This window comes from Melozone crissalis, unplaced genomic scaffold, assembly GCF_028551555.1.
Source record: "Melozone crissalis strain CALT ecotype California unplaced genomic scaffold, PUWL_Pcris_2 ptg000013l_1, whole genome shotgun sequence".
NCBI classification, from domain to species: domain Eukaryota; kingdom Metazoa; phylum Chordata; class Aves; order Passeriformes; family Passerellidae; genus Melozone; species Melozone crissalis.
In genome coordinates, this window is record NW_026535791.1 from 4,546,907 (window position 1) to 4,569,510 (window position 22,604).

The 22,604-nt window shown below is 35.5% G+C and overlaps 1 protein-coding gene across 2 annotated transcripts in view; it reads left to right on the plus strand.

The window, feature by feature from the left end:
• Positions 1-22,604, plus strand: part of SGCG (sarcoglycan gamma) — a 102,809-nt gene that overhangs the window by 59,159 nt on the left and 21,046 nt on the right. For both annotated transcript variants that reach the window (XM_054271735.1, XM_054271736.1), the window contains exons 4-6: positions 4,775-4,876; positions 8,476-8,563; positions 18,753-18,872. In XM_054271735.1, coding sequence (XP_054127710.1) covers positions 4,775-4,876; positions 8,476-8,563; positions 18,753-18,872 — 310 coding nt within the window. The remainder of the gene's footprint in view (positions 1-4,774; positions 4,877-8,475; positions 8,564-18,752; positions 18,873-22,604) is intronic.

Here is a 22,604-nt window from a genome sequence, read left to right on the forward strand (position 1 = left end):
CAGTCCTATTATCTCAATGAAACACTACACTCTTGTTTGCAAAGCAAGTTCTCTAAATAGTAATTGCTGCAAGAAGTGCTGCAGTGCAAACTGAATCTATAAAGCCATTAATTTAACTAGCTTTGGGCCACAACAAGTGGTGTCTTGGTCTGAACTTGGAAAGGTCTTTCCCTGATCTGGCCTGGAAGGAGGATGTAAGGATCCTACAAGAAAGAAGGATCTAACTGAAAGGATTTAACTGAGTGGAAATGCTGTATCCTTTCTGCTCTGAAGTTAATATCATTACTGCTTTCATTCGACCACTACAATGTGTGTGGACTTACTTTTAATATATGGAAAAGTTGAATATTCAGGGAGCAGATACTGCAAATCAAACATGTTTTTAACTCCTGAGATGGAAGCTACTTGATTTGAATTAAATATGTGTTCAAACTTATGTCAGAATCAACTTTGAGAATTTCTTTGGTTTAACTATGCTAGCATATGGGTTAGCCTCTTTCCAGTATTTGATCTCTCCCCAAAAGGAGAAAATACACATCTTCCCTTGCAGCTATTAGCTGATACACAGAGCAGAAGTTCAATTTCACTTCCTCAGAGAAGCCTGAGGACTGCATTTGAGTCTAATGCTGAGAAGGTACAGAAACAATGATGATATGATGTGATATGGTGTGACATACGATACTGAGAGTGGCTGACCAAATTCAGTGAGCCAGTGTGTATCAGTGAGCCAGTTTCAGTGTTGGTAGGAAAATAAAAACTATGTTATTCGTCAAATTTAGGTGACTAGAAATACTCATTTTTAAACTGAATGAGTGTTCCCCATGCCTCATGCTCATTTCTAATGGCCACATGACTACAGCAGCAGACCTACATTGTCATAATCCTGGGAGATAAATCCCAGATAAATCACCTGATGCTCTTTTGCTTCCATATGCCATAGGCAGCATGAGACTCAGCTACCTGAGAGCAACTCACTGTGAGTGCAAGAGCCCTAGAGCTGCATCTGCTTGTTTTCCACTCCTAATAGTCTAGAGTCTGTTTAGAGTCTAAGAAAATAAGACATCCAAGATGGTCCTCTCATCCAGATGTTCCACAACACAGTGCATCTTGCCTAGAATTCTGCAGTGGTGGCTACTCATTTCAGCTGGTTTTGGAGTATCTATATAGATAATTCACTGAAAAGCTAGATGTCAAATGTCTTTTAGACCAGGACTTCTCAATCAAGTAGTCTTGATGAGCTTTTATGAGGATTCAGAGATTGAATGTTTGTGGTAGAAGGCTTTGTCTCTTTTTCTCCAAGCACTTACCTGCTTGGGAGCATTTTCAAAGTATGAAAAAATGTTTCTACTATAGTTGAAGGCATCCTGTTGCTGCAGTTAGAATAAGTGAAACAGTTCTGAAATGAAAACTGGTCACACCTGTGTGAACACTAATGCTAAGTTGCATCTTTGGTACACAAGAGTTTGGCAGCTGCCAGCAGTTTCCACGCTAGTCAGCTCCTTGCAGCAGTAAAACCTGATTGCTGTCTGCAAGATGCCATTTCATCCTTCCCTGCTGTACAGCTGCGTCCCTGCCTCGCTGAGGGCTTTGAGTAATTACAAAATGTGAGTCTCAGCTATATCTGCATGTGCAACAGTGTGTTACAGCTCAGGGCCAGCAAACTCAAGCAGTGACAGTCACCAGCATCAGGATAACCAGAATTCCGACTTGCCATGCATTTCCTGTCTTTATGGAGCACTTTTTTTACCCCCCACCCTAAGCAATAGCTTGTTGTACGACTGCATCAAAGTCCACATCTAACTAATAGATATTGTGTCCCTTTCCTCAAATCACTAGAAATATATTCAAATATTCAGTTATTTGAATAGGAACAGAATCAAATCCTTGAAACAGAAAGCATCACATTTGTTCACTACTGAGGAAGCCGCAATACTCAGTAAAAAGCAATTGGTAATGTAAGGAGCAGAGTGGTTGTTGAGAGAACATTATGTGTAAATATTATGCTCTGCCTTTTCATGGAGCTTAGCATTGGATCTCAATGCATTGGGGTGGTTGTTTATTCTAAATCTCTCTATTTTATATTCTATGTAACTTCAATTTGCCAGTTATAAAAGGGACATAATAGAATTCTCCTATCTTGCTGTACTGCATAACTCAGAACTTTTGCAATCTTAAGATGCTCAAATATTGTAGTACTAAGAACATAATAATTGTTTGCATGTCACAAAGGTAATAGAAATGAGGATCATTATATAAAATCCACAGTTTTATTGTTGGCATGCATGTTACAGAGTTTATGTTAGTCCTCACAGATAGTCATTTATGCACATAACCCAAATCTAAATTTCCTGGGTTTGCACTTCCCAAGTGGTCAATGAGAATGGATAATGAGGCTGTTAGGCAAATATGTGAGAATGTGAGCTTTGTGTCAATGCTTAAATTAAATATCTGATATAAGAAAATATGGCATACTGGAGAACATACTTATACAAAGTAATCCTGAGGGATATTACTGGATTTACTGAAAAAATAAGAACTTCTAGGTAAGTTAAAAGTGCTGAGTTTTGTCATGTGACATACCAATTTTGCCAGAGACATTTCTTTGTCTATATAGCATTTGCACAATAATCATTGCTGGGAAACCTGAATCCATTAGAAAGAACATGCTGAGTAAATTGCATAATTTTTTTTCACATAATTTTTTTGTTCTTTTTCTACTAAAAATGTCTTCCTGCCAAAGGCAGGACAGAGATTGCCACCCAGGAGTTTGTTAATATTTTCCAGTCTGCTTCAGAGCAATAATTAATCACTAGTTCTTCCTCTGCCTTCTTAAATTTCAGATTTGTCAATGTCATTTTTTTGTACTTATTCTGAAATATGCTACTTATTTAGTTCTTTTTATTTTATTCCATAAAAATATAAAAACTCCATTTAAACCTGATAGCTAACATAAACTACTTTCACCTGATGGGAAGAGGTATGAGCTCAGAGGAAATCATCAGACTCTAAATTTGGTTAATAAAAGAGGTGATGCTTGTTAATGGTATTTCTTTAGAATATCCTGATATTTTACATCAGATTTTTCAAGTGTTTTCCTTAAAACCTAAGTGTCTTTATAATGTTGGAGTATTGCAACTTAGAAGAAACTGTCCATAGTCTTTGCTAGAGAAACATATTTTTAAATCAGTCAGTGCTGGCTAGGAATTGTCATTATAAAAGCTCATCATAGGTATTTTAGTTTGGCCTTACGGGATGTATCACTATATACTGGGTACTTTTTAAAAGCTTGGCAGTGGTGTAGAGTTTGGAAACTGAATCTGTTTTCACTGAGAAAAGTCAGTACATTAAATATTTCAAAACAGTAAAATATTTAACCCTGAAAAACAGATTCCATAAATAGCTTTTCTAAAAGCCTCTTTCCTGAAGCAAATCTTGCTGAGGAAGAATTGTGGTTGTACTCTCCAGTGGAGTGAATGAACATTTCTTACCCTATGGAATTTAAGCAAAACTCGTTTCTCTCTTTGTCTCCTTTCAGGTCTGCTAAAAAAATAGCTATGATTTTTTATTGAAGGCTGGTGTGATATGTTACTTAGCATTACATATATACATATATAATCTGATTAGTCAGAATATATATTTGAAAACAATTACCATCTCTTCAATTATAACTTTTCTCAGTGGCAAGCATAATTCATTCAATGAACAATTTATTGATGTGTAATTAGTGGCCTCTTATCTCTCTGCTTACATCAAGAACTACCTGAAAACTGTTTAGAGTGAAAATAATTTTTTGGGTTTATTGTTTTTTTATTTAGCTCTTCCATCTGTTCCTTGTAGTTTGCAGCAGTTGGCTTGAAATATTTTTATGTGGCCTAGCTGGAAGGCTGGGGTTTTTTTGGTTTCTTGGGGTTTTTTTGGCAAGTTTTCTGTCACTCTTTATGTCAGGGAAATGGGCAAATCCTTTACAAATTAGCTGAATACCTGTGAAATACCTTGCAGCTGAGGCCTGCAAACCCTCAGATGTACTTACTGAAGTAATTCCTCACTCATTTTTCACATTATCAATTCTATGATAATGATGAAAGGAAGTAAAAAGAAAGAACAGAGATATCAGCTGGAAAGAATAATTGGGCTGAAAGCAGGAAGGACTAAGGAAGAAAGGATGAAAAAACTGAGAAGCAGGTGATACAGAAAAAGGTATATGATAATGAGATAAAGAGCCTTGACCTGCAATTGAAGGAGAAAAAACTAAGCCAATGAATTAAAACTTAATTAAAAAGAAGTTATTGATGAAAATGAAAGCAAATAAAAATCCCTCTTCGTCTGTTCTCTAGGCTTATATTATTGATAGAATGAACCCTGAGATGTTAATATAAGGTTTTTTTATGTGAGTACTCATTTATAAAAGTTTATTGTTCATTACATTTTTAGAAGGCAAGTACAAAAGCTGTTTCAGCACAGCCAATACAAATGCACTTTTTTTTAATTTAATGACTATAAAACTGTATTTCCACTCCACACCCTCCTCCCACCAAAAAAAACCCCAAAAAACAACAAACCAAGTTTAATAACTTCATGAAACCTGCAATTTCTCACAGAACATTACTCCTGGGAAAAAATAAGGTATTCTCAAAATTTTAAATGCATTACTATTTGTATATTTATCAGTAGACTTGAGGCAGGCAGTTCTGAAAATGTTTAATTCATGAAAAGAACACAAAATAGATACAGCAACAATAGTAAATTGTGCATAATTCTCACATCTTCTCCTCAGACTGGAATGGGACACCTGCGTGTTACAAAAGAAGGCCTTCGACTGGAAGGGGAATCTGAATTCTTATTCCCTCTTTATGCCAAAGAAATCCATTCAAGAGTGGTAAGTGGGTAATCTTGCAAAAATGCTAAATAAAATGAATGCACTTCTGAATAATTGAACTTTCCATGGTTTCTGTCATGTAAGAAAAAAACAAACATATATATATATGTATGTTCATGTATATCTGTATATGCACATATTTCTGCACACTTTACAAGGTCAGTGTTATGATGCTTTGTCAGAATTAATGTTTATCTCTTAGGCAGCTCAAACAGGAATTATAATTGTTATTGTATGTAAGTAATGCTAAAACTTGAGGAGTGTATGAAAAGGTTTTCATTATTTTTACTGAGATTATTTTTTAATACAGACTTCCCTAGGAAGTTGCTTGTTCTGTTTATTCATTCACTATAGAATAGTTTCAATATCTCTAAAATTAGTGGATCCCAATGGAAAAGTTACGATTTCTCTAAAATATATAGCTTTTTTCACTTCAAGGACAAAGCCATGAGATGTCTGACATGTTTATATATATATGTATATAAAATTTACAAGTCTAAATGGAAAGACTTAGTATTTTCTCTAGTTCACCTAGACATAAAAGTTTGTTGTTGTTATTACTAGCGAGGTAAACTAAAAATACCAAGATTGGTCAAATATTTATCAAAATTATTAACTTTAAAATGCCACAGAGAAAGGGAAAGGTGCGAAAGTTGTGGGTTTAGAAAAAGGAAGAGAGCATCTGATTGGTATTGTAATTATCCAGGGGGACTCTGAAACTTATTCCAGTGAATTTTTTGTAGGGAGATGTCTGCTTCTGGCTAATAAAATAAATAGTTTCCAGAACTATTGTCCATAGCCCGACATCTCATGAAATAAATTTTTATGTTTTATAAATGTTACCATCAACCACTGGGTCATTTCATTGAATAACATACTATTCAGTGACAATGAAAGCCAAATATGGCTCTTTCATATCTTCAAACATGTAATTGAGAAGAAATCGGCAGCCATGTGAGTTTTCTGAACCTAGGAAAAACGTTAGTGTGTGTATATATTGCTATGTCAAGAGAAAATGTAAATAAATTTATCAGAACGAGGTTGTTAACATGCTTGATTACGAAAATTTAAGCAATCCTAACATATTTTACTTATACTGAGCTTTTACTTTTCTCTAAATATTTCTAGTTTCAGGAGCAGCTCTTAATTATGACAGTGAAATTGCATTACTGTATCTGTATTTCCATTTAGCTTCTTATGCTGTATTCTTTTCTGCCTCACAGACAGTGAGAAAACTATTTATGTGCTTTGGTGAATTTCCCTTGAGGTTTTTTATCCAGTAAGACATGTAACTTTTTAAGACCACCACAGCTAATGTTTAAGAACTCCCTCTAGTCCCAAAGATCGTTATGCAGTGTTAAGCTACCATTTGTGCTCTCTTAATATTCCTTTCAGCTCTTAATACATTTAGTACAATATAGGAGAAAGAGGTGTGGCAGCATCTAATATAAGCTTAGCTGTCCAATGATCCGTCATGATCATTAGTAGCGTGCATTAATTAGATCCTTCAGGCTACTGCTTCTCTCTGCCTACTGATAATTCATCATAGTTTTTTTGTTTGTATCCTTGCTTCTTTTAAATATTTGAACTCTCTAAAGGCTTAATTGCCTGAAGCTTGGTCTCCTGAGTTGCCATTTATGTGTTTATTCTCCTAACATTACTTATTTGTTAAGCTTTCTTTTTCTACGTTTGTCTTGGAGAACTGAGCCCCTCTCAGCTTTCAAAGCAGCTTTCTCCCTTGCCTTAATAGTTCTCTCCTTGCAGTCTCCTAACAGATTTTCTCGCCTAATGAGGTCTCCAAAGTGCTAAGAAAATATGTAGCAGAAAATCTACTTGCTGTGCATTGTCTCTGGAGCCTATTACAAGTTTATGCCTTTATTATGAGTCCAACGCAGAGCTGTGGGCAAGACCATTGCACCTTTGCTGAAACATCATGGAAAGATAAAAGATGAGCATTTTTAAATATGTTACTAGATTTTAATTAGTCAAAACCACATGTGTGCAGCAGCAGGTCTAGAGTACATTTTATGCACACTTTCATTTGATACCACAAATTACTAAAATATTTTTAAATCAACCAGTGATAATCAAATAAATGTAATAAAGATGCCCAGCTCCGTGGGTCATTTAGCAGATTTACTTAAATGTGCTATATTTACCCAATCCCCAATCTTTGTTGGCCTTCCTTTTCCAATTGATACTAACTTACTACCATTCATTCTAACACATGGCTTACTTTTTTCCTAAGACTTTTCATTATTTTCATTATTGATGTTAATTCTGTGAGCTTTTATGTTTTCTCAATATAATTTATAAAGTGTGATTCATTTCTTTTGCTCACCTAATGACTTATTTTGAAAGAGCCTTTCTACCTACTTGTAAGATACTGTTTGTTTTCTTTTATAAAATGTGTAACTTTTATGAGTCCAAATTGTGTGTTGCTTCTATTTCATTACTTTTTAATCAGATTTGTGGTTTTGTTACTAAAGAGGTGTTTTTAGTAAAATTCATCATGTAAAAAGTGTTTAAAACTCTCAGGTTGTCTCATACTCTAAGCATTAAGTTGAGATGAAAATATGCCTTGGGGTTATTTTCAGGGGTTAGCCCTTCAAGTTACTATGTGGTCTCTGGTGAGTCCAGAAAAATAACTAGAAGACATATCTGTGAAAGAGGCTGATCTCTTAATAATATTCCAGTAGTTAGACACTCATTTATTTAGGACTGGGTATCTCCACTGAGGTCACAAGCAGGCAGCTTGCTGGTACTCTCTTCATATCATGTATTCCCTGGTGCTTTGGCAACTGAGATCTGCATAGGCACTTCTCATCACTTACTGAGTGCTTGTCCTCCAGAGACAAAGTGTGCTTTAGTATGAAAACGCCTGTACTGCAGAAAACTTCCTCCCCTTTTTTTGAAGTCTACCAGTGTATTTACAGTTTGCTAATCCAAATGAGTGATAAGATTTGTGTACCCAGATAGTTTTCTGATACTTAATGTCAAGTAAAGACAGTGGCCACTGTGATTACTCTGAAAATCACCTGTACTGTCATCTGTTAAAGTCAGCACTGATCTAGTCAGCCTGCCACTCTCTCCATCACTCACTGTTAGAGCTTCCTTGCCTGGAGAGCTGATGCCAGGTGTCAAAATTAGGCCACAGACTGCATGGACCATTGAGGAAGCAGAATGCACAGCATGTTTCTCACCAAGTTAATACAATAGTATGAATTCTCAAATTCATACTATTTAGAGTGCTCACACTCAATTAAATGGCTTGAGTTATTTACTGACAGGTACTGAATCTAGTACTAAAATATTTTTTCCAAAAGATAAAATCTTAGCAGCCATGTTCATTGGTCCAGTAACACAGGTTTTGTTCACCTGGCATATTCCTTTTAATTATTTTTCTTACTTTAAATCTGACGTAGTATTAGTAATCAGAAATATCTGCCCACATTATTTGATGAGATCTGTGGAAAGTTTTGTAGTTGCAAATACCTTTCAGTGACTGTGTTGATACCAACACTAGACAAAATTTTGAAAATGGTTCACAATTCTAATTGTACTATCTAACATATTTATTTTCTTTCTCCATACTTCAGGACTCATCACTGCTTCTCCAGTCTACTCACAATGTGACTGTGAATGCTCGCAATTCAAATGGGGAAGTCACAGGCAGATTAAATGTGGGTAAGTCTGAGTGATTATTCCTTGTCCATTGCTTTGGAAACATTGTAATGAATATTTGTATAGAGATTTGAGAATATAAAGCACTAAACACATTATTATTTATTACTATTATGGTCATATTTGAATAGTCCATCTGCCACGCAGTAAAAAGCAGCAATATATTTTCAGTTCCTCAGTTAGGCAATAATTCTTCAAATATTTTAAGCACTTCTTTATTGCAGAGTTATGCAAGAAAGGTTTCTGCAAAAGTTACCCTTTTTCCTTATGTAAATATCTATTGATAGTTGCAAATCAATTTCTGAGAAAATACATTTAAGCAGACATCCTAAAAAAATTCAAGTTCAAAACTCAGACATTTATCTTTTACTATCTATGGTAGCAGTAAAATACATCGGTTTACTCGGTGAAATCAATAGATCTAGACAGACATAAGTTAGAGATCTTGGCAGAATAAATAACCTGACCTTACTCTTTAAATCATATTTTTAAGGCAATAATGGCAACAATATGTGTAAGCCATGACAAAATTTTTCTTAGCTTTGTTACTATTTTTCAACCTTTATTTGACATTTAAGAAAAATCTAGGAAGTTTTTCACACATTTTTTACAAGGTCCTCAGGCAGCAAAGCATAAATTCCTGCTCATTTAACTGTAGCCTAACTTGATATGTTTAAGTAGTTTACTAAATTGGGATCCAGCAGAGCATTGATGAGCAACTTTTCAGTGCTGTTGCGACTGTGTAACTTCTGTGACAACTCCTGTTTGAAGAATAACCATTTCAATTCATATGATGTTTTTCAAGCCTCACTGTTTTCAAACAAAAGGAAAAAAATATATAAAGGAGCCTGTTATTCCACTTAAAAATGTATAATTATACAATTTATCTCACTTCAGTCTTTAAATGCTTTCTGACTCCCTTTTTTTAATTCTTTCAATCATAAAGATCTGCATGACTTGTCTTAAGAAAATACTGCTAAATATTTATCAAAAGGAGTGTGATAAATAGGTGTGTGGCATACTCATTTTATATGCACAAGCCTTTGCTAAAGAGTTAATATCTTCCACAATTGCCAATGTGCTGCAATTATGTCTTAAAACTCTAGTCCTCTTATAAATAAGACTAGTTGCAATTGTGAAGAAGTCGTGTAGATAAGCTTGGAATTGTTCCAGAGATGACAATATAATATAGCATCTCTCACAAGATTATAACAAAAATACCTTTTAACTCATGGAAATTGTGATTCAAATGATCTTTTAAAAGAATTTAATAAGTTACTAAGAATGATTTAAATACCCAGTCTTCAACAAAAGTAATTCACACAAGAGATGTGAAACAAATCTTTACTTGAGTTTCTGTGAAATACCCCCTATGAAGATAATAGGCACATATTATGCATTCCTTCATGAATCACAGATATACAAAAAAGACATAAAATGTGAGCAAATTCCAACATGATTACTCTGGCTTTAAAGCTTCTACATGCCTCTCAGTTCGTCTGCATGCAATACCTCTTGGAGGAGTTGTCTGGACATTGTTTTTTTAATCAAAATGCTCTAGATGTTGAGTTTTGTACTGCAACCCATAATTACACTGCTTTCAGAAGTCTCACTAAATGCAAATACTTCAAAAAGTGCTTGCCAGGGAAATGATAATTTCAAAATAATAGGGACCATAATTAAAGAAAAAAAGCCCAATTACATTCTTCATTCTTTTTTTTTTACTTCAATGGCTCCCTGGATGACAAAAACACCCATTTTATTTTAATTACTTTTTACAAATAAACAAACAGGAACAAAAAAAGGCATAAAAGGAAATAAGATTTTATTTAAGGGAAATGATGGCTTTGTTAATATTTCTAGGAGAAATGGGACTCTGAAGGATGTTGGCCCACAGACAGCAAGGAAGGAATCTAAGCAAAGCATAGTTCTGGGAATATACAGGCTTAATAGTCATAGGGAATTAAGAAAGTTGTGGAGAGAGTTGCTTATATGCAAGGCAGCAATGTGTACAAAATAGATAGTGAATATTTTCATTAGAATAGCTCCTTTCCTTAGAATCATTAATACAATTCAAGTGTCATTGTTACAGCTTGCTTATCAACTTTCAAAACTGAAATATCTAGAACTTTCTTTGGTAATCCACAAAGGTGCTAATTATGATTTCCAAGATTTCTATTCTTAACCACTTCAAAGCCTTATTCAATCCTAGAACAGAAGAGCAATGCAGCACTTTTGATTTTATATCCAGAGCGATAATAAATCAACTTAGTGCAAAAAACTTGTCAAACTTTTTCAATATTGATTGATGATAAATATATTATGTACAAAAGAAACATTTAGACTATATAGTGAATTATGAAATCTTTAAGACCAACAATGGTATCAAATAGTAAATTATGTTTTACCTAAGTAAACATAAACATCTATGTACAGCTTATCAGCAGATGAAAATAATACAGTCAGCTTTTGCAGTTCTGGTTCAGTCATGGATAGTAAGTCAATAAGAGTAGCATGTTTGCAACTGTCTCTGCTGAAAAGTAGGACCAGATTTTTAAGATATCTCTCTTTAAATGATTTTGTAAGCAGGTTTCAACCTACAGAAGATCCTAAATTCTCCTTGTAATATGTCTTTTTCAGGAGAAAATTTAAGGAAAAAAAATTAAACTTTTTTAAAAAAAGAAAAAAGGTTTCCAAAGTCATGAAAGTTTTGTGAGAGCAGATTCCAGTAGAATGGGTTGCTGATCCTTGTCCTATTTCAATTTTTTACACCAAGGAATAGTAACATCAGTAGCTTAGGTCAGGGGTTCAGTTTAAAGTGTCTAAAGCTTGTAGGAATTTATTTAGATAGTTGGATTAAGAAGCTGTTCTGCATTGTTAAGCATGAAATCAGCTTCACTCAGAAAGCATGGGAATATGGTGAAAGTCAAAATGGCTTATGCAGTGTGAAAACAGAATTACAGTCAAAATTCTGCTTAGAGACTATGTCTCTAACATTAACCTGAACAGCTATTACAATGTGAGTATATGTGCTATCCCTTTTTTCAGACTGGAACAACGTTCTGAGGAAACAGATCAGTGTCAGTACCTCATACATTGCTTTAGCACTGATAATTGCCATTTAGAAAACTACTGCTTTCCAAAGTCAAATCATGTAGGGGTTTATCAGCATTTTAATATTTCTTTTCAAGTTATGGTAGTTTTCCTTAGGAGCCATAGGAGGAAGAAAACAGTGCTAAGGAAGCATGATGACTCTAAGAAGAGTTTGATCTTGTTTTCACAGGGAAAACCCTGAAGCCAGTTTCATAAACCTAATGACATTGTAAAATCATTTAGTTTTTCCAGAAGTCTTGCATTAAAAATCCCATTTTTGTCCAAATAAATTCTTTCTTATCTCTGAGATAAAAGGCAGAACGTATTCCTTGAAGATCTTTGTCTGCAAGATGATTATATGCACAACTTTAATTGGTGTCCAGCTGGGCTATAAGAAAGGAAGATACAACATAGGAGCAATTAATAGAAGGATAAATCTGAAAATTCATTGAAGTACTTTTGAGGTGATTAAGAATTTCTATGATCAAGAGTTTAGAGTATTTATTCGAATGGGATTAAAGTAGGAATGCTTACTTCCTAAAGTATAAAAATTTTAGCTAGCAGTGAATCTGATCATATAAAGACATACATGCTAGTTTATGTAAAAGTAAAATTTGGTTAGATGGATAAGATTTAGAGAATTGAGAGGTGGCTGCTAAAACATTCTTCAGACTTTTTGACCAATTCTCCTTTTTAAGACAATATGCATTAAATGCACATGCTTTTTAATATGCATTAAATGCAAATGCTTTTAGTCATTGAGTATTTGAATGTATATCATGTTCAAAAGAATTAAAACAAATAGCAGAAAACAGTAAGAAATATTCAAGATATGTTTAAATGAGACCTAGTTAAGCAAATCAAACAGCAGTTTAATACTTAGACTCAAAGGAAAAGTATCGTCTTCTGAAAAAAAACACCATTGATGGTCTAAGCACCATGTAGAGTTAGATGCTTACGGTAGCAAGATATGCACACCCTGTCCCCAAATATGATAATCTTTGTGAAGAAATTCACAATGATGTTCACAGTCAGACAGACTGACTTAAGCCAGAATTAAAACATCCTCTGGCAGTTAATCAGATAGTTAATGTGAGGGTGGAGGGGCACTGGAACAGCATGCCCAGAGAAACTGTAGCTGCCCCATCCCTGGAAGTGTTCAAGGCCAGGCTTGGATGGAGCTTTGAGAAACCTGATCTATTGGAAGGTGCCCCTTCCCATTTCAGGGGGTTGAAACTACACATTCATTAAAGTCCCTTCCAACCCAGACCATTCTCTGATTCTATGATAACGTGCATTGCCGACTTGTTAAGCAGGACAGCATCACATTAAGGGAAAATTTAACCTGGCCCAGGGGACTTGAATCCTGTGCTGTCACTTTTCTTCTCAGTCTGGAAGAGGACATAATTCCACAAAGCTTTGTTCTGAAAAAAACCACTAGTATTTGGGAAGCCACTTTTTATTCGGAAAATAACCATTTGGGGGATACTTGTCTGTCATCAGAGAGCAATCACTCTTCTGAGTAGCTTCATTGTCTCTTTATTCCAATGGGAGGAAATAATTAAAAATAAGTGAAAAAAGGGGAAAAATTAAAGATGTTACAACCTGCTCAATTTTAAAAGCTTCAATATATTTGCAATCCCAAATATATTTTGGTTTCAGTGGTACAGTAATCATTAACATAAGTAATTGGGTGGTAATTGGAAGGTAATAGTTACTGCTAAAGATGAGGATAGTTTCTGCACCAAAACTAATTGAATTTTTGGCAGTGGTTAATGCTAGATGAATTTGTAAAGTTAGTTTAAAGTGGCTGAAATTTACTGAGATTATAATCTAAGATAGAATTTGGATAATTAAGTACATCTAAAATCCTAGTCGCTTCAAATGCAACAGCAGTTTTGAACCCTGATGGCAGCTACTGCCCAAAGGAGGAGCCACACCCCTATCTTTGTGCAGCAGGTGTGCAGAACACACCCTTAATCCTGATGGGCAGCTTGAACATGTACCTGCAGTGTAGCCTTGTGGCAATGAGCACTAGGAGCACACTGGGCTGCACCATCCCTCATCTGGGAGGCAGAGGCTGCAGCTGGAATACTGTAGACCCTCTCCAGTGGGATGGAGCTGCAAGCCACCCAGTGAGCTGCTCAGATGGCCAGGGAGTGGAAGCAATGAACTGTAAGAGTCTGAAGAGGTTGTGTTTGTTTAACCTGCAAGAAGAGAAGGCTTAAGGAGAGCTTCTAATGGGCACCGGGTACTAGGAGGGCTAGAGACAAAATAAATCATAGAATCATAAAAGTTGAAAAAGACCTCCAAGGTCAAGTCCAACCTTTGACCAAATACCACCATGCCAACTAAAGCATATCACAAAGTGCCACATCTACTCATTTTTTCAATGCTTCTGAACCCACTTCCCTGGGTAGCTTGTTCCAAGGTTTAACCACTCTTTTAGTGGAGAAACTTTTTCCTAATATCAAACCTGAAGCTCTCTTGGTTGAGGCCATTTCCTGCTGTCGAATCACTAGCGTGAATCCAGACTTGAGGTGCACAGCAAGAGGGCAAAAGGCAATGGTCTTGGTTTGCAGAAAGGCAAAATGCAACTGGATAGAAGGGGTGCGTGAGACTCACCACTCTTCCATGGTTAACCATGGGAACAGATTGCCCAGGGAGTCTGATAAATCCCCTTCCTCAGAGGTGTTAAAACTTCATCTAGACAAGACCCTGAGCACCTTTATCTAACTTCCAGCCGAGCTGACCCTGCTGTAGTTAGGAGTTGGAACATAGAGAGGTGACCTCTGGCTTGCATTCTTCTGTGATTCAATCTTGCCCAGTCTTCACCTGACACGCTGGAAGAAAACGTTGCTTACAGACCCCATGTCAGACTTTCTGGTCTGATATAGAAATCCTGGACACTCTAGGACATCTGAAATAAGCTGAAGGCCAGGCAGTGAACACAAAAGAATGTATAATGGTACTAGACAGCAGTTGTGAAATGAATGTTGTGAAATGAATCGTGCTCCATCTGTTCAGCTGATCCTCTCACACTGTCCTCTGCCCAGATCCAGTAGGTAGGCTTAGAATACTGCTGAAACACAGTGCATGAGTTGACCTTATGAAAATACACTCATGGATTTCTTTTTTTTTTTCAAAAAAAAGGAAAAGGGGAAGAAGAATATCCATTATACTGACGATAAAGTACTCACTTAGGAATGAGAGATCAGCTATCCTCTCTGCATACAGGGTTTCATATTATCATGCCTCATCTCCTTTAGTATTTTTCTTTTCACCTTATCTGTCTGAGGACTGTATGTTTCAGCTTTTCCTGTTGAAGTTCTTAATGCAACAAAATTTGGATTCATTAAGCCTGTGAGAAAAGGTGACCAATTTTTTAAGATCCCTAGACCTGTGTTCAATCACAGATCACAACAAAATATAAACAGTAGTGACAGTAAGGCACTTTTACCTTGATCTGACAGGACATAATTGTTTCATCCATTGCATAAAAGGAGAACTGAGAGAAAAAGGGGAAATAGGATCAGCAAGTGTTCTATTCATGTATTAGAGTTGTTCAAACCTATGAGAGATGTATGTTACCGACATAAAATGTGTCTGTGCAATGTGCACGTTCCCTGTAGTAATACCTTTGTTCTAATGAAATACTATACCTTTCCATATGAAAATATGCCTAACTTTATGTTTCTGAAAGTAAGAGCTTTACATTTATTGGTATTGTATTCTGTCATACATGGAATGAGAACTGAATCTGTAGGAGTATTACGTTTTTAATACCCTTTTAATGAGATCTTCTTTTAGGTAAGGTGCTTTAGTTTAATAAAAATTAACTGGAAAAGGAAATTGCATAGGAATATCAAAGAGCAGTCTGGACTTTGGTTTATACCCAATACTTCAATGATTCTAGGTGGTAGGAGAAGAGCAAAACATACAGAGTAGCTGACAGCCATAGGTTAATTAGAAATGGCAGATGAAAAAAGAGAGTAAGAAAATAAAAGATATTAAATTACTTAGTGATAAAAGTAAATCCAATGTTGGAAAGCCTTTTCTTCTGAAAGATCTAAAGACACAGTAAAAATGCTTAGTATTTGGCAGAACTATTTGAAGAGTCTGCCTACTGGTAACATGTAGGCAGACTTCAAATTTCAGACTCCTCAGATTTCATTGGCATTAAGCATTTGCATGTATTTATTTTATGGCTGGCCCTGTTTTTGACAGAAGATCCTTTGCTGTCTGGTACATCTATATTTGTATTGGCCTGGAATTCAAAGGTTGTGTAGCAGTAGAAGACAGTTTATTAAACTCTTTTCAACTGAAATGGAGTCACTAAACAAGAGCTTCCTTCCCCGGAAAATCTCTAGGGATGTAAAGAGTGAGGACAAATGAAAATGAAGACTGTTTAGCAGCATGTCAGTTTCTTTTTGGTAAAAAAAAAGTTGACCATTTAAAGCAGCATCCTCAGTGTCAAGAGGTATGTGATATGAAGATCACTTACAAGGTCTGCTTCAGGACTGCACATTAAAGGAGGAAACACACAGGAACAATAGGCAATAATCAGCCTGATTAGCAAGAATAACCCATTGACCTGGAAATTCGTGTGACACATCTCACAGCAAGCAGAAGACAAATATTGTCTATAACCTGCATTCAGTCAGGTTGCATTTTTAATCATAGGATTTTATCAGCAAATATGATTATATAGTATTAGTTGACTTATATGTAGTTAATATGCTAGAGTGGTAAACAAAACACATTTAGGCATTAGGAGATTACACTTTCAGATACTGAGTTTGGCTGCTGTTTGTGAGTTGAAAATTAATCTCACTGAGATTATGATACAGTTAGTGTTATTGAATATAGCTAGTTTATGTGTATTGTGGAATACCATTAAGAGAAATTACTTGCTCCTTTTCATTACATAAACTTTTTGCCATTTAGGTAAAAATCTATTACTTCTTTTTGAAACCCTGAGATATCTCATCTCTAGCATGAATAAAACATATGTTTGAATTTTGTTTACCCTATCATTCCTTCTTAAGATTCAAAATACATCCGTTATTATTCATACCATTCTCTGATATTGAAGATTATCTATAGGACAGTCCTTGTCTCACATTAGTGGGGCACTTGTGTTAAGAAAACTGTGGACTTAAAGATTCTTGTTAAAGATTTATTCAAGTGTGCAAGGTCCAGGATCAAACAGTCTGAATGCAAATCCAGCATGGGCAAGGGCCATGAGTTGGAGTTCCAAAGAGAGACAAGTTGAAGTAGCTTTGGAAAATACAAAATGTTCAGTAAGTGCTCTCACACTGCCTGCAGAGTTTTTCCTTAATTAAGCTAGCTTTTAAAATCATGGAGTTGGATGAATGGGAAGGATGAGGGACCAGCCCCTGCAGCACTGGTGAAGTTGATATTATCCATTTTACTCAGGCCTTTGATTTGTTTGAAAACACAAGGATCTAGCTACACTACATGAAAGGCCAGTTTCATTATTGTTGCTGGGCACAAACAGGAACAATCAATCACTAAACTATAAAAATGGCTCAGGTTGGAAGGGACCTTAATAAAACCTTAACCAAGATTGTCTAGGAAACCATTGACAGGGATCCATCCCTGCCTCACTTACCCAGAACTGTTTCTTTTGCTGTAAAAAAATTTTTTAAATACTGTTTAAGGCCTTTTCTCTTGACAAAGATATTTTCTGATCTCACTTTTTGCAACATACTTCTCAGAAATAAAGTCTTTGGCTTCAGAACAGCTTTAGAGAAGAGCCATATTGGGGTCCATAAGATTGTGCTTGGGTGCACATGTGCCACAGAGCATAACGTAATGCAGAGCTCAGCCCTCTATCCTCCTTATTCAGGAAGAATCAGTATTGGGTTCTATGCCTTAAAATTGTTGCCCTCATTTAGGACATTATGGCATCTCTAACTCTTTCTTTGTGCTTGGTGGACAGTTAAAATCAATGTTTTACATCTGCTGAGTGAAGCAATAAGCAATATGTGTGGAGCCTCATGGTGTGCTTCTGTCATACCAGCTACCAACCAGATTTTGTCAAATGCCTGCATGTATTTAATGCCCCTTTCACATAAGAGCTAAAAAAAAAAAAAAAACATTTCTTTTGAGAATTACTACCTGAAATATATTTAACATTTATGTGAGCAGACATGGGAAAACAGGTTCTTAATGGGAAGGAAGCAGTTCAGTGCCTCTCGGTCCTGTGGATAGTCTGTGAAATGCATTTATTAAAAATTGCTGAAAAGGAGTCTTAACTGCTTTGACCATTGTCTGTAATTTTAATTCTGAATATAGATTTATGATGAAACTCTATGTAATAGATATTCAGGCTCAATGTGGTGTGAATTTTAATTGATCAGGTTGTTAGAACAGGGAATATTAAGGGTTTGATTTTTATCTGCTTACCTAGCCAATATTGTAGAACAGGATGTTTTAGTGAATTTTGGATCTGGAAGTATGCACAGACTCTCTTGCTCATATTATTTTCATTTTTGGAGTACCAGAATCAATTGCAAATATTCTTTTAGTTTCTTGAAACCCTTAAGAAAATGATCAGTAGCATTTGTTAGATAAGTGGAGCCAAACTGGCATCTGTTAGGAAGAGCTGAGGTCCTGCTCTTACATGGGATGTTTGTTATTTTAAAGCATTTGAGCCTCCCTAATGAAAAGGGATGATGCTGCAAAGACTTTGATAATTAGTTTCCATTTCAAAACAAAGAGAAAGAAAAAAGAAAAAGAAAAGATAGATTCATTTGATCAAAGCAGTTTCAACACCAAGGACATGAATGTTAGTCTGGATCAATTTGTGTGGGATTTTCTAGATTCCCTGGAAACCCAACTACAAAGGAAGACTCCAAGACATGGTTTTGAACAACAAATTAATCATGTAAATAGACTTAACCAATTTCAGAACTTAAAAGTTCACTATCCTTAGAATATCTGAGTGCTTCATGCCCTTCAGTGGACTTAAATGAGTCACTACATTGTTAGCACATCAATTAAAATTATTAATTTATATATAAAATTGAAGAAAAATGATGAAATTATTCCATTAGTCTACTGTCTTTTGCAGGTCCTAAAATGGTAGAATTCCACAGTCAGCAATTTCAGATCAACTCAAAGGATGGAAAGCCACTTTTTACAGTGGATGAAAATGAAGTTGTAATTGGCACAGATAAGCTTCGAGTCACAGGTTTGTAACGGTTTAAAAAATGCTCAGGTAACACTGATATGAAAGGCACAATAAGAATGGCATTTTTAAATAAGTTATTATGTGTGAATTCAAGTTCTTGTTTTACCGCATTAGGAAACAGAAATATGAAGATAATCTGACTTTTTTTCTAATCTAAGACATTTGTATATATGTGTGTGTGTATATATATATATATAAAATGTGTAAATATTCTATAAAATTATTCTATAAAATGTGTAAGTATGTGTGTGTTTTATTTTAAAGCCATTAATAGCTGGAACTGTAGTGGTCCATCTTTTTATGAATTATTTAATGTTTCCAGTGCACACTGTCTGAAGCTGAAAAAATTCTAGATATTCCATTCTGAGTAGTAATGAGTCTGATCTGTGAAAACCTTGGAGAGAGAAATATCTCTCTGATATTTTTATACGATTTTATCTTTCAAAGTGAAAGCTACTGTATTTCTGTTCTGTGAGTAGCACATATGTCACAGGAAGATATTTGTAGTATATCTTAAATGTCACCTGTCAAGAGAAAAGTTTGTCTTAGGCTGTTTCTTCAAATCACTGAAGTACTCATTTACAAAGTAATATGTCAAAGTTATCGCATGAAAAGCTACTTCCTTTCATACAACCTGATAAAGTCAACCTTCATTTTCTAGGCGGCATTAAAATAGATACATCAAGGTGTGATTTCTCTTTTTGAGCAGAAGAATCCATCAAAGGAAATATTGAAATTATTCTGTAATTTCTTTTCAATTAATGTTTTAATATTTTTTACCTGATTGCAACTGCCATGTTTGGCCTTCCCCAATTACTGGTCCTCTGGAATCTTGAGGTCTTCATTTCAATGAATAGATTCATATTATTTCACTGTCAAAACTATAAATATGGTAGTAACTATACAATTAGTGATTCAAAGTCAAAGTTAAGTTATAATAATTGTGTTAATAAATTTTGTTTACGCCTGAGGGTCTTATCTTAAGGTTTTTTACTTTTTAACCTAATTGAAATTGCAACTTTGTTTAACCAGGAAACCATATCAAATAATTATTGTTTGCCCAAGGGATGCTAAACTTTAATAGAAAAGCGTGTTTAACAAAGATATGAAAAACTGCATAATTGTTAACTGATTTGGAAAAGGTCTGTCTCTGCTCAAAGTAAGTAAAAATCATTCATACACGAGTTGAAATTGTTATGCTAATATTAATGACTCACTCATCCAATATTAATCTTTACAGTGCATTGATAATTATTTACTTCAGCAGATATTGTACTGACACATTGCCTGTTTTTTTTTTATACTGTAGTAAAATTCAAAAGCAAATACATTAAAGTCAGTGAAGTTATTTCAGTGTAAAATTAATGTAAGTGAGAGGAGATTCATGCCTACTTTGCTTCAAATTAATTTATTAAAATTGTGATTTAAATGATACTATTAGCATGAAGGAGAAATTATTGTGATTTTAATGATACTATTAGTATGAAGGATAAATTGGTAACACTAATATATACTGAGACTATTTTTAAACATCTTAGATAAAGATCAATGTGAAATAAATTTTGAAAAGTTCATACCATAAAAAATAGATAATCCTTGGCTTAAAATACACAAAGAACATTTTGCAGTTTGTTATGTACAGTGTAGTGAACTATTTGATGTTACTTTTCCTTATTTATGTGAATGATGAAAAGTTCAGCAATGATTTTTAGAAAACCTGACAGTTTTCAACTAAAATATAATATAGCAGACAGCAAATGTGTATGATTTGTGATATTTCAAGACAAAGGTAAATGTCTAAGAGTAATATAATCCAACCCAACACCTGTCATTTTCCTACAATTAGTATGTTTCAACTCATACTATTTCAGTCAGACATTCTGTGGCCCCTGCGTAGACTAGAACAGCGCAAATCAAGGAAGAGCAAATGCCTGGGGAAAGCCTCAACCAGGAACGTGCCTCCGATACCCCGCAGGGTCGCCGGCCGGTCTGGGTGGTCGCACTTCCCTGGAGCACAGAGAGATGCTGGCACCGGCCCCGGGCAGAGCTCTTGTGCCCACCAAATGCTCTTCTCCACTTTGGGGAGGGCTCCAGGGCTTGTCATCCCCCTTGGAGGAGAGTGGATAGAGGCTGAGCTCACATGCTCAAACACTAACATCCAGCTGTGTGTGAAACACCCTGGGCTGTGTGAGACACCACATGGTATCACTTTATCTCCAGGAGATGCTTCCTGTGATTGTGGCAGCTGGAAGCCAGGCAGGACACACAAGGGTGTCCCAGATGACAGTAAGGACATAGGAGGAGGCAAAGAAGCACTGCCTTTGGCTCATCTGTGACATCTACATCACAGACACATCTCAGTGTATATGAAACTGAAGCTGGGTTTAGCCCTTTGTGAAAATTACTGCTCCTGAAGGAGCATGGACAAAAACTGCATCCTCTTCAATATTATTTCAGTAAGGACCTGTGTTTTGCAGGCATTTATTGTGTTGCTGTGGCAGTACTGAACATCCGTGTTTTGTTCTGGGAAGGTTTTGTACATTCAGCTGGCACTGGTGACAGTGAAACCACCTTGTAACTGTATTGACTAGTTCTATAATGTCATCATGGCAGGCTCATAGAAACATAGAATTTTAATGGTTAGAGAAGATCTCTAACATCCTGCCATAAACCTAACACTGCTATATTCACCTCTAAATCACATCCCCAGGTGCCACACCTACGCTTTTTTTTCCTTAAAGGAAAGCTGGCAGGGCAGAGAGGATCAGTTTTTTTATGGAGAAGCATATTTCTATCACCCTTTCTCCAGTTTACTACTTGCCCTTCTGCTTGTTTGTCTTTTATAAAAATCCCCTGGAGTATTTGCTCTGTTCTGTGCAAAGGATTTCAGTTTGAGTAGCTAATGCTGAAGTGCAATGTGACAGTGTGTGTTTAATTTAAACACTTCTGCTCAGAAGGTAAGTTAAGTAGGAGGCAATTTGAGGGTATGAGTAAACATTCTGTTAGGCTTTGAGAAGGCAAATGGTCCTTGCTTGATAGGGTGCGTGGGGTGTTAATGAATCTTGCTGGCTTCAAACCTGTCATTGAGAAAATTAGAATCTTGTTCTTGTGTATTTTAGGAATAAATTACAATATCTTAATAAACAGTAGCCTAAAAAATAGTAAATATAGTAATAGTCATATCACAGTTAAACTAGGAAATGAAGACAGAATATCAATTTAGGACCATTTTCCAAAAAAGGTTGCCCTGAGATGTTTTTCTTTTAGTGGCATACTGTTAAAACTTAATGCTGTTTGATGAAGAAGCTTTACTCACATTAAAGTCAAGGTTTTATTCGTGCTTAGAGGTGAAGGCTCTAGAATATGGAAATAAGCCTTTTCATTCCATTTTACACCATCTGGCCACTGCCCAGAACATTAACACTGATGTTTCCTGTTCTCTTTCTTCCATTAGCCCCTGTTTCCATGAAACTGATACTATCTCTGTAACCACTTCCTTGCTTTATAGGATCATGGGATCATAGAATCACTTACATTGGAAAAGAACTCTTGAGATCACCAAGTTGAACCATTAGCCCAACACTGCTAAGTCTACCACTAAATCTTGTCCCCAGGTGCCACATCTGCACTTCTGTTGTATCAGTATATCCCTGCAAAATATCTTAGTTGTATCAAATTAGCATTTTCTGATAAACATTTTTAATTCCTTAAGCTGCAGAATATTCTCAATGT